This window comes from Diplotaxodon limnothrissa, linkage group LG7 (genome assembly GCF_057381915.1).
Source record: "Diplotaxodon limnothrissa isolate DT_005_m linkage group LG7, D_limnothrissa_male_GT1.1, whole genome shotgun sequence".
NCBI lineage: Eukaryota > Metazoa > Chordata > Actinopteri > Cichliformes > Cichlidae > Diplotaxodon > Diplotaxodon limnothrissa.
In genome coordinates, this window is record NC_140602.1 from 51,930,881 (window position 1) to 51,943,706 (window position 12,826).

The window sequence follows — 12,826 nt, forward strand, 5'->3', positions numbered from 1 at the left end:
GTAAAATAAAATCATTTGGATACTGACTGTACTTCAGTTTAATTTTTATGTTTTTTAAAAGATGGCTCCTGTGGCTCCTCCACAGATCTTTTTTTTTTTTTTTCATACTTTAATTAAATTTATGCACATATTACAATCTCTCGTTGGGAGACAACATTAGTGCAACAACATCTCGAAAAGGTTGAATAAGAAACCAAACAAAAAAAAAAACAAAAAACAAAACACAAAAAAAAACAAAAAACAAAACAAAAACACATATATACATATACATAAATATATGAAGGCCATTTTTATGACATATAACAGTTTCCTTTCTGCGAACACTTTAACATACATGTGGCTTACTCCTCCACAGATCATTAACCTAAGGAATAATGCGGATATATGGAAAGAGAGAGAAAGAGGGCGAGGGGTGGGGGTGACAGAGATGGTGCTCGGAATAGTGTAAGATGGAGGCAGATGATCCGCTGTGGCGACCCCCTTTGGGGAAAGAAGCCGATAGAAGAAGAAGTGCTGATTTCCGAACAATAGGGGGCGCTCGTCTAAGTAGCGCATACCGGAAGTGGCGCACGTAGCTTTGTGAGCGATGGAGACATTTTAAAAAAAAATATACAGCTAACTGCTAAACAGGGCTCGCGGAGCTGCGAGTCTTCTGCGTCAAAACACATTCAAATTCTTCCAAGTTGTAAATAAGTCAAGTGCATTCAGCGGTGCACAGTTTACATATCACATATCAGAGAGGTTGCACGTTACTGAAGATGTCGAGTGTGACACTTGGAAAAGAAGAATATAAGTAACTCTGCGGTAAGTTGTAACTAGCCGAGTGCTATTTTAAAGGCTAAGTTGGTTATCGCTTTTGACTGATAGCTGCTGACATTATCCTGCTTGTTACAGCTCTGGCTGGATTCGTAGCGCTTCCATTTTTAGGCTAATGATAGGCCGCTATCTTGCAACGTGAATATTTTTTCCACGTCTGCCTGTCGCCAAGTTTGGGAATCTTAAGGTTATGACCGAGGTTAGCTTCACTGTGCAGCTAAAAGGGTGTGCTAGTTCCAGCTAGCCCTTGACACAACTAACTGAAGTAATTTATCCGGGAACAAATAAACATCCTGTAGTTTACACGGGTACTTTAATGGGTTTAAACCTTTGTTTAAAAGGGTCGTTTTCGCTGTCTGTGAAATCTAAAACTAAAGCAGATGCTTAGCACCTTCTAGTAATACCGTTAAAAACATATTCTGGCCAAATATTGTCCGACATTTAACGTGTCTGTGTGCTTTTATACTTAAAGCAGTAATTGGATTAGAAAGGAAGAAGTAGTAAACTATAATATTCCACTTTTATTTATTTTAGTATAGGGTATAGCTTTGATTTAAGAACTTTACGGTTATAGTAATAATTGTTAATTATTCAGTCTCCTAAATATTTCCAAATAAATATTGTAGTAAAGAATTTATGTGTCATGCAAGATATTTATTTTAAGTTGTGTTTTTTTTCATATAATTCTTTTGTAAAAGTAATTGTTTTGTTTAAAAGAATTAAGGTTTAAAAACAATTGTTATTGTCTTTCAAGTTTGTTTAGATTGTTTAACTAAAGTTTGTGATGCTTCGTTTCCTCCAGCAGGTGAGGTCCTGTCCAGGGACATTGGTCCATGCTTGTTGGACCTTTGGCCGCTGGGCTCAACTAGCATGAAGATGGCTGACTCAGAAAAGGCAGAAGAATTTGTAGATGCTGAGTGCCCCTCAGAGTGCCTTGATGAAGCTCAATCAGCCACAGCTTCTGTTCAAGCAGAGCAGGATGAGCATCTGAAAACAGAAACCACTACCAGTACCAGTTCGCCCCCAAGGGAAAAGGAGGCGGACAGCCCCTTGAATACAGAAGGTGAGCAGAGTCTCCTGTCCATGCCATGCTTGATGAAGGAGCTTCGCAGAGACTCACCAGAGTCTCAGCATGCCTCAACAGGAAGTGACAAACCCGTGTCTCGTCATATCTACGAGAGTGACTCCTCGAACCCCTGCATGCTCTCGCCTTCATCCAGTGGCCACCTGGCTGACTCTGATACACTCTCCTCAGGGGAAGAAGGTGCTGCTCCTCCCATAGGAGAAGAGGGCAGCATGGAAGCTACAGGTGATCCTGGGCAGGCAGGAGGAATGCAAGCATCTGCCACAGTTGCAGGGGGAAGGAAGTCTCGACGGTCACGTTCAGAGAGTGAGGTGCCTCCAAATACAATGGCTGCAAAGAAGAACCGCTGCCAGCCCACCATGATAGCAGCCGCAGGAGGCCAGGAAAAACAAACCAATGGCAAGTTTTCAAAAGTGAAAGGTCACCGCAGTCAGAAACACAAGGAGCGAATGCGCCTGCTGAGGCAAAAACGAGAGGCAGCAGCACGGAAGAAGTACAACCTGCTGCAGGACAGCAGTACAAGTGACAGCGAGCTCACTTGTGACTCCAGCACCAGCTCCTCCGAGGATGAGGATGATGACACCTCAGGGGGTAGCAAGACAATCAAGACAGATATTCCAGGTAATAACCGATGTTTACAACGCATGCTTAAGAGCTCAGTACTACTACCATCACTGTCCACTAGCAGCCACTTAGTATTTCATATAAATCTCTGACTCACATTGCAGACTAGTACTGGTTTACAACATAAGAAAGTATTGACTACTGATCAGTTAGACATAAGAGTCTGCCTGCATGAGTTAAAAAAAAAATTGTCAACCAAATCATTAAACTGATACAACAGCTGTACAAATCCTTCCTAACATCAAATCAATAACAGGGCTGCTTTGTTTGTTTTGTCATTTTTTTCCTTAGTTATTTTCCCATCCATGTCTATATTCATTCAAGTTGTCTTTAGATGTATACAGTATATGTTTAGAGGACCAGCACCTAGTCATAATACAGCATTACCCCTTTCAGACATGTACCGTTTTTAGTCAGACAGACATCATCTTAGAATGCATTGGCTGGACAATCATTCTGTTCAGTTTTATCTAGAAGTCTCAACAGAGCGTCACTCTTACAGGCTGAAGCTGCTGTAGGTTCAACCTGCATTTGCATATCACTGTCAGTATGACACAAGTCTAAAATATATGCAGTTGCATTAATGAAATTGCAACTTTGCACATCTCTCTTAGCATTTGTCTTGGTAAGACATCCATGATGAAGAATTTTCACTTTTTCCAACCCAGAATAAAGCTCATTTGCTCTCACACAGTCTATATGCTGTATTTGGGAGCTGCTACAGCAAACACTCACACATACAGAACCTGGTCCTTGTGATGATGAAGGAGGAAACAAAGTCTTCAAAAAAGGAGATTACACTTCTTCAGAGTTGAAAGTATCCTTGTCACTTTGTTTGGCACTTTATAAACCAACAGTGTATATAAAATTATATTTAAAGCTTAAAGTAAATTAAAGATCATTAAAAAATGGTCTCAATATAGATTCATCACCTGATTGTTCTTCTTTGGTTCTTTGGTGGTAGGTCAAAACCTCTTTGGAAGCTTTTTTTTTTTTCTTTTCTTTTTTTTTTTTTGATTGGCTGGAGAAATCCTGCAAATAAGACACACATACCATGGCTCTCCCCATCACTGTTATATCAATGAAGCTTTAAACAACTAAGCAACATTAATAATATAATTAACAATATAAAGCCCCTTTTCGATTAGTACCTACTTGGATCGACTCGGCACGTTTCGCCACAGTTTTCAGAGTTTTCTGTTAGGTCATAGTACCTGCCTGGTACCTGGTACTTTTTCGTACTTGCTCAGCCGGGGTTCCAGTGATCCGAGCAGGTACTAAAATGTGATGCCGTCAGACTGCATGCCACTGATTAGCTGGTCAGTAGCATCACAATGGCTACAAAAAACCGTGGTCCCTGAGTCTGGCGAAAAGCCACAGACCGAGTAGCAGGTATATTTTTGCCTCGGCGTCCACCTTTGTTGTAGCGTTCATGTCACATATTAATCGCGTCGTTTACACACACATTAGGAGGTACTAAATTGTAATGGAAAACCAGTCGATCCGAGTCGATCTGAGTAGATATTGATGGAAAAGGGTCTTATGAGTGATAACCAGGACTGGAACAGAATGGTAAAGCAAGCAATCTGACATATCCCATGTCTGAAAGAGACTTAAACATTGTCATGAAACTCTTTCTTACTGATGATTTGCTATGGGAGTCTAATCAACATTGTCCAGCTCAGAGTGGTAAAAAAAGAGTTGAGTTAATGTAACCATTACTGTGAGTTCTGCAGTTCAACAAGTCAGCCATTAATATACACAGCCTTTGCTCTAAATAGACATACTATGATCTCACTGAGTTGCAAGACTCTGCAGTCACTGCTGGTGTCAGTAAGCTGTAGAAATACTGGCTTATACATGAGTAAGGACATAAAATCCAATATCTAATGTTGTGTTTCACTAGATTGCCTAACCTCATAAGTAATTAGTCTGTTTTGTTAGAGGGAGTTTAGCAAGTATTTCATTCACATGAAAACTGCTGGGCATTTAGTATTGCATTTCCTGCATTTCTGTCCTTACTAAATATTCCTTAATGTTTCAATATTCTTTTTGTCCTGACCCATCACACACTTCACTCCTCCTACAGTGAATCATGTCAGAAATGTAGTTGGGTGCTTTCCTATACTTTAAATGATTTTGCAACACCTTAGATGAGACCGTGAGTTCTTGTCATCCTGTTGAAAGTGTAAATGCATACAAATATATACAAATCTAATTGAGAATGGCTTTTTGCGAATCTGTGGGCCAGAGGTGTCTACCTGGAATAAACACTCATTGGCAAACGCTGATTGTAACGCTTGCATGCACGTTAGACCCCGTGAGTTTGCTTACATGTTGTAGAAATCTTTTGGGTGAGTTGAATTCTCCAGAAGTAGCTCCTATCAGGCTGGTGTTTAAAGGTCTCCCAACGGAAGAGAAGCACTCGGTTTACTGTTGGATAATCTTTTGATCATGATTGTGTTCTTTAGCGTATAGCTTGATGTATTTTATTACCGTAGCATTTTTACATTAAAATCAAATTTTAGTTTCTTGTGTTTCATAGATGATCCGTAATAAATTGTTTTTGTATTAGTAAAGGTACTTTGGTTTATATAAAGTCTATCTCTTAGTTATGTCTGTTGCTTTTGCGGCTCAGATTTGAAGTTATTTTGCTTTGGGTTGTTGCATTTACTTTAAAATCTTAAACCTTTTCCAAATCACTCGATCAGTCACCCTCAGACCACCAATTATCTTCCTTCAGGGATCTGTAGGACATGAAATGTTTTCAGCCATTTTTTACATCCCGCACACAGATTTGAGTGCTACAACTGCATGATGTAGTCCATCAGCATGAAAAGAGTCGATCTGCACGTTACCTGAAACAAACTGTCATTTTCTCTGTAATGCAAAAGTCCACCTCCGAAGCATGAAAGTGCTACTGTATTTTCTTATGGCTTGGCCTCAATGTCTTTAAAGCTGGCTTCAGACGTGCTTCGGAGAGATCCAGAGTGGGATCCCAGATTCATGGGTTACTGGACAGCGGCTCGTGGGACAGGAACGGCATCGGCAGCGTTCTGGAGGAGGCCATGACGCGCTTTGCTGTGATGCAGCGTCAGACCGAGGAGCGCTTCCGCGTCTGGATGGAAAAGCTTGCACACCTCGACTCGGACAACGATTCTTCCAAGCGCTCGAGTGACGGCCCAGAAGGGCAGCAGCAGGCCTCACAGGGGGCACGGCCTTCCCCCCCAAGCTCATTTTTGCCATCTTCAGAGTCTGCAGAGACTATGGCTGCCTACATGTTGGCACGAGAGAACAACAGTCTCACCCACACCCCTATAAACAACAACAACAACATCCACCCTGAAGTTGTCACTCAGAATGGAAATCTAGGTGTTCCAGACCCTGGTCTCTTGAATGTTTAGATTTCACTTCTGCTTCACCCCTCGCAGTTTCTTACTTTGATCTCGGCAAGTGTAGAGATAGTTAAGGCAGAAAGCAATGGGGTATACCCGTTCAAGGATGTGAGGGCACTAAACAGAAACACCACCAGCAGCAGCAGCTGGGCCTGAACTGGTCATTTGAACTTGACTCTGTGCAGACCAGGGGCCCGTGCTATGAAGCAGGTTTAACATGTCTTCTTTATATGGCTTTGTTAAGCCTAGCAAACACAGTCACATGGAGTCTGGTAATCGGTTGGGTTCTTTTTTCTTTTTTTTTCTTTTTTTTTGTTTGTTTGTTTGTTTGTTTGTTTGTTTGTTTGTTTGTTTGTTTTAATTAAACCCAGCTATGAGCATTTTCGCATAACATGCGTAATGGTGGCACCAGATGACCAACTGCAAAGACTATGGGACTATAGCCACTTAAAGTCAGAACAAACAGTAATCCTGATATGAAGAAAATTAAAAATGTAATCCAGGCAAAAAGCCAGGAGGAAAAATTGGCATAAAATTGCATTTTGTGTGAATGTGCAATTTACTAAAAGGCCCATTAGTGATGATGCTCCATCACTGACAAACAAGAAAATATAACTTGAATTACAATGATGTATTTCTTCAAATTCATGTGTTACCTGTGGTTGTTTATTTAGATAATTTTAGCTCTGTTGTTTCAGCTACAACCCGGGTAATGTTAAATCGAATGACATCGGGTAAAATATTTTTTTAAATTCTTGCAAATTTTATAAGGTCTAAGCACTGGAATTTAATCAGTTAAAGAGTCTTGACATATGGAAAGAAGAAATGGGCTCAAATGCTCACAGGCATAAGTGAAATAAAACCCACTCAGTACATGTGCTGTACAGCCCAAAGGATCTTCACAAAAGACAACCAATTGGTCAGTAGTTGGTGCTTTATATACGTTCATCTGTTATGTTGAACATGACCTACTCAGGAGGTCGTGTATTTTGGTGTGGTCTAATGTGGCAGTGTACCCGCAGAAGGAACTGAATTTGGAAGCGGGGGAACCCTGAAAACCTGAAACTAGCTTGGAATCCTGCTTAGTAGCACGGGCCCCTGAGGCTCAGCATGTGTGCTGGCACTGAATCACTGTGAGATTTGACACTGAGAAAAATTCAACTCACCTATTTGATTTCTGCAGCATCTGTGACACGGAAACATGGCTTCTCAATAGACTGAGTCAGGGCTCTTATTGTATTGCTTTGCTTTCTTTCTTTCGTTTTTTTCAGCACCAGCTGAATACCCTCTTTGACACATACAGAGTAACTGTTTTATTTCTTTCATTCAGCATATGAACTATAATGATGGGTAGCCATCATTGCAGTGTTAAGTGGGGTGCTGCTGTGTAATAGCATGTGCCTTGTCATTCTGAACTCATGATGGGTAAAGCATTATAGTGCTGTTTCCTTAAGAATCAGGTTTACCACTGCATACCCCCCGTTTGTCTTGAACTGTTTGCACTTTGCTTGTAAACAGTTCAGGAAAATCTTGTGACAACCTTTATTTTGGTGGCATAGCTTTACTAACAGAACATTTAAACATAGATATGCCTATAAATATAAACACAATATACTAACACACACAATTTCTTGCTTTTTTAAAAATCTATATTAAGGATTAGACGTGTTTACATTTTTAAATAAAGGCCTTTCTGTTACATTTGCTGCTGGCACTGCATTTGCGCAGTAACATGAAACGAGTGATTGAGGAATCTGGAAAAGAAAACTTGTGGTTATTTTAGTAGCTTAGGTGTAGATTTTATAACATCATATAAGGCATGGGTTCTTTTGTTGTGGCTATTGGCTGCATTGGCCTCAAATCTTCAGTCATATTATAGTAATGGGTATTTGTCTACTTCAATTTTGTTTGCACTGGTCTGCCAGTTTATCCAGTGTCCCCACCAGGCACTGCGTATTCGCATCTTGACTTTAAACTGAAAACCCAGGCATCAAACGTGCAGATATAGAGCAGTAATACAGCTGCAGTATGGTGCATGGCAATGTTTACGGATTTTTTTCTAATTAAAAAAAGAAAAGAAAAAGTGAGATCTATGTGATCAAGTGGCCTTCTGGTTCACATCCTGTGGTCTTTGAAAGGGGGGAGGAAACAATCCTCCTTGAACCCCCCTCCCCCCCCCACACTGTTTTCACTGATGTAGATGACCATTTGGGTCTTATTTCTAAATACTGCTAACAACCATCACAGAGACTGATGAAGGAATCTTTGGCCTGATCATATTTAAAGTTAAGATGTTCAAAAGTGTTCTCTATATGTGTATATGTAGCCCTATGACTGTCATTTTTACAGAGCCTAAAGCTAAGCGACGTGTTTCCCCCACCTGTTTGCATGCGAGTATATTAGTATATAGAATGTGCAAGGCCAAATTAGTTTACATCAGCAGCACGTGTGCAAGCTATAGCTTTTCCTTATGCTGATAAACGGTGACTGACGGGACATTTTATCTCTATATTTTTTTTCCTTGTTTTCCCTTGACCTAACGGTTTCATGTTGTGTGAAGATTGCTTGTTTTGTAAAGCGTTCCTTTGCCATTACGGATTTAAATAGATCCAGCGTCAGCTCTCCTGTACTCCTTAAAACTAGAATGACTTTTAAATCAACAGTTTTGTCAGCACAGTAACGAGAGCCTGTCCATGAAATCAAAATGTGCATTAAAAACAACAGCAAGGACAGTCCATTGTTTACCAAAGACACTAACCTGGTCTACATTAGTGCTTTTCTATCTCTAATACATGGCCTTTATATTGGCATGTGCTTGGTTTCTTTGGTAACCCTAGTATCTACCTATATCAGCTATTCATAGGCAGTGTTCTCTCACAGTACATGCTGTCCAGACAAAACCCCTCTCACACACCCACAGATGTCTGGATAGCAGAGTGTGTGTCTGTCTGTGTCTGTGTGTCTCTCTCTCTCTTTCCCAGGGACTCCTTTTTACAGGGTAGAACAATTATGTGCTCCCGCTCTTCTAGTTACACTCCTGTTGTTTGGCTTTGTTTTGTTTAGTTTTTTTGACTATCCCCACTACATTTCATTCACTGAGTAAGATTATTTTGAAATGTGTTTTGTAACGACTGTACTCGAGTGTAGTTTTTATGTGAATGGCTGTTATTTTAAAAAGCAATAAATGGAAAGAACAAAAGGTTTGTTGATGTGCTTCAAATACAACCATCATTTATAAGAGTATAATGCATTGTTTTATTTTAGAGTTAATGTAGACCTTTACTTCAGGGGAAACGGGGGACCAATGGGGGTTTTCTTGTGTCTATTGTAGATGCTAAGACTTAGCGGGTCTGTGGAAGCAGTGTCCAGTCTCTCATTCAAACAGAAGTCGCACTATTCCCAGGCATGATTTGAATAATGAAGTGTTTTCTTTGTTCTCTGCAGACGGGCCTCCAGTAGTGGGTCACTATGATATTTCAGACACTGATTCTAACCACGAGAGTATGAATGTGGAGGCAGTCCGGCCCACGGTGATAAAGCATGAGCTAAAAACACACAGAGGCCAGGATATGGCAGCTCACTCTGGGTGTATAAGAGCTCTGAGCTCTACCTCAGGTCAGTTACAAACCCGGTATAATAAATTCCAATCCTCTCAGTGAAGGCAGGACATTTTAAAGGCATGGGTTGTCATCAGTAAGCTGAAATGTGCCGTGTGGCAGGAGGCGGTCTTATTAATCTCAGCAAGACACTTTTGAAGCACTCTTTATCCCACACACCGCCAGCTGGCATTTGATGTTACTAAAAGTCTTGACCTTTTTTGCAGCCAACAGAACATGAATATAAAGGCAGCCATCTAATGTGTCACTCCATGCTGTCCAGTCAGTTTTACAAACACCACTGTCAGCTTCATCTCTGTTTTGTGTTGGGGTTTGTGTTTTTTGTGTGTCTGTGTCAAAGCAGCTGCTGTCTTCACGTGTCAGCGAGGTCTGAAGCGCTCTACTGCTTCGGCCCTCCTCACAAAGCATGACTGTGTTCCTCTACATTTGTTTCAGGCCACATGGAGGCAGAGCTGTCGCACAAGGAGAGCTCTCAGCACAAGGGCCAGATTAACATTGTTTCCTCTGACAGTGAGGTGGAAATAGTCGGAGTGCAAGAAAAAGCACGGTAAAGACTTTCAGTGGGGAAACTGTAAAATTCTACTGTTACTGCCCACCTCTCCACTGAATTCAACTTTTTACTTTTTTTTTTTTTTACTTTTTTTTTTTCTTTCCTTTTCAAATCTAGATGCGCCCATCCTTGCGGGGGGGTCATAAAGAGTTTGTCCTCCTGGAAAGAGAACTCAGGGGAGCAGTTAAACAGCACAAATCAATCACAGCTCTGGACTACTGTTTCCCCTCAGCCCAACTGGGTGTCCCCTCCTGAAGTGGTGGACCTCACGCTGGACGAGGACGGCGGACACAAATACCTACTTTAATAAAAAAAAAAAACAAAAAAAACCCAACGTATACACTGAAGACTTTTTTTTCCCTACACACCTCTTCCTCCCAACTGCTCCTCATCCATCTTGCCTGTCCTCCACGTTAAAGCTAAACTGAATCCTTTCTAGAGTTGTGGCCTCGCCTGTAACCGCTTGTGGGCTCTTCCTGCTCCAAAGCACTCTTTTGTTTTTAACTTTACTGTTGAACAATCATGTATCAAAGCCATTCAACTGGTGTGATTCCCTGAACCTTTGCTTGTCAGCTATGAATTTTAGCTGCATCTAAATGGCACAGCACCTCAAGTGAAGGTGGAAATGTACAAGAATGATTTATCTGGTAATGATAGCAATATCTTCCCTTCATTTAATACCTCAGTTACCCTTCAATACCAGATATAGGCAGTGTGTCATGTGCTTGCAAGCCGTATAGTGAACATTTCAAGTTGCTGCTTTAGAGCAGGTCAGTATCATGAGATGGCTGTGAACCTGCTTCACTACAGACTTTGAATGAAATGTTTTCAGAATTGATTTGGCTTTTTTTTTTTTTTTTTTAAATCTGCAGCCACCTGAGGTCAGAACAGAATGGCAGCTTGTACACTTTCTGTTGTACAGTAGTAGACCATAGATAAATGACAAAGTTTACTTTGTATCTGTCAAGGGTAATTTTCTATTTTTTCCCCCCCCCCATTTTCAAAGGTCTTGCCACTGGACTTGCATTTAGATCCGTCTGCCTTTATAGATTGTTTTACTATACGGTGTACAACCCATGCTCTGATGCTGTCAGTGAGTGCTTTGCTTCATTTGAAAAGAAGTATCGGATATTTAGGGAAACTTTCACTATTTTTAGAGAGTTAGATGAGAAGACTGGTAACAGAAATCTATTTAAAAAAATAAAGCAGTTTAGAGCTAGGTGGATGTGGTTCTTGAGGTAGAGTGGTAAATGGACTGTATTTATCGCTCTTTTCCCTTCACCCACATTCATACAAGCACTTTTTTTCTGTCCATGCCTAAGCACTCGCACATGCATGCATTAATGGGAACTCGGGGTTCAATATCTTGCCCAAGGATCCTTCGACATGAAGAAGAGCCAGGGATTGGATCACTGATCTTCCAATCAGTAGAAGACCTTTAATCTTCAGAGCCACACAGAGAGTGAGGCATCCCATAATTGGAGAGTCGGGTTTTTTGATTTCCTAGCTCCATCTAGCCACATGTCAAAAGGGTCAAAATTTTGAACTCCAGAATCTTCCCATTAATGTGTAATCTGCATCTGACTGTTTGTGTGATAGTGCTGGATGCATGATTGTGTGATGGGTGTTTTAGGTGGGTGACAAAACATAAAAACTAAGACTGCAGTCCATTTATATTCGCTCGACAGAAATCAGGGAAACACTCTCTCCAAGAGCCACATACTAGTTCCTTTGCATTTACTAGTTAACACATGGTATATCAGTATGAGTAGTTAAAAAATAAAAGAAAATTTTTTTTACATGCTGTAGTGTGAAACCCCGGACACTGCGTACACATTGGTCTTTGACTGACGAGTCATTAACATTTATCCTCCTTTTATACTCCTTATGTAAACCATAAATTACAAAATGAGCTTCATGTTTCATTCTGTATGACCTGAAACTAGTGATGGAGCCCATGAAGTCATCAGGGAAGTGTTCAGTGAGATTACAGAGCAAGCAGGTTAACGGCTGTTTTCCGATAGGCTCGCGCACAACCAGAAGTCTTTTTGCAGCCAGAGGAGTCACCTGCTGCCGGCTGTTAAAAAGAATACAGGTTTAAGACACTTGGGAGTTGGTTTCTCCACCTTTAGTATGGTCAGAAATAAATAGGTCAAGTAGATGGACACGAGCATGCTTGCAGTTTCCTTGGTCTCTATTCTTTCTACATAGCTAACTGGCCGCTAGCTTCACACAGTCAGGTTATCGATCTTCTCATCTAATGTTTACTCATCACCAGAATGCCAATAAACATTTCTGAAGAAGTCACTTCATTTAAAATTTCAGTTTTTGTTTGTTGCCACTATAATACAGGAACAATAAAACTTTTTATTTTTGGTTAGGGGTGTCTTGTTTTTTGGGCCCTCCACAAGAATTCAAGTTTGTCATGTGACACCTGGGGGAAATTAATTGCACACCTGTGATTTGAAGCCTGGGAAGAAAATAAGCAAAAAAAAAAAAAAAAAGTCCAAGCTACAAAACACTACGACAGTGCTGTTTTTGTTTTCAAAGATGCATTGGAAGCCACACTTTTGTTACAGTGTTTGAGTGTCCAAGGGCGACTTTAATTATCAGTGAATGTATGTCCTTGCCGTGCTGGCTGGTTGTACTTATTGTTTGCATGCTTACCTTGAATGGATGCAAACTCCTTTAAATCTCTGGGGACCCCTTTATAATAACTGAGGAACTGTATCTTCCAATG

At 40.7% G+C, this 12,826-nt stretch overlaps 1 protein-coding gene across 3 annotated transcripts; it reads left to right on the plus strand.

The window, feature by feature from the left end:
• The first annotated feature begins 615 nt into the window (after nucleotides 1–615).
• Nucleotides 616–10,924, plus strand: ark2n (arkadia (rnf111) N-terminal like PKA signaling regulator 2n). 3 transcript variants are annotated; one of them, XM_085359894.1, is made up of 5 exons: nucleotides 616–804; nucleotides 1,619–2,521; nucleotides 9,364–9,534; nucleotides 9,972–10,083; nucleotides 10,204–10,924. In XM_085359894.1, exons 2-5 carry the CDS (start codon nucleotides 1,687–1,689, stop codon nucleotides 10,391–10,393), a joined length of 1,308 nt encoding a protein of 435 aa, XP_085216020.1. In that variant the 5' UTR covers nucleotides 616–804; nucleotides 1,619–1,686; the 3' UTR covers nucleotides 10,394–10,924. The 3 variants fall into 3 exon arrangements, with proteins under 3 accessions (XP_085216020.1, XP_085216022.1, XP_085216021.1); XM_085359896.1 differs by lacking the exon at nucleotides 9,364–9,534; XM_085359895.1 differs by lacking the exons at nucleotides 9,364–9,534; nucleotides 9,972–10,083; nucleotides 10,204–10,924 and adding an exon at nucleotides 5,483–6,181.
• Nucleotides 10,925–12,826: the final 1,902 nt, after the last annotated feature.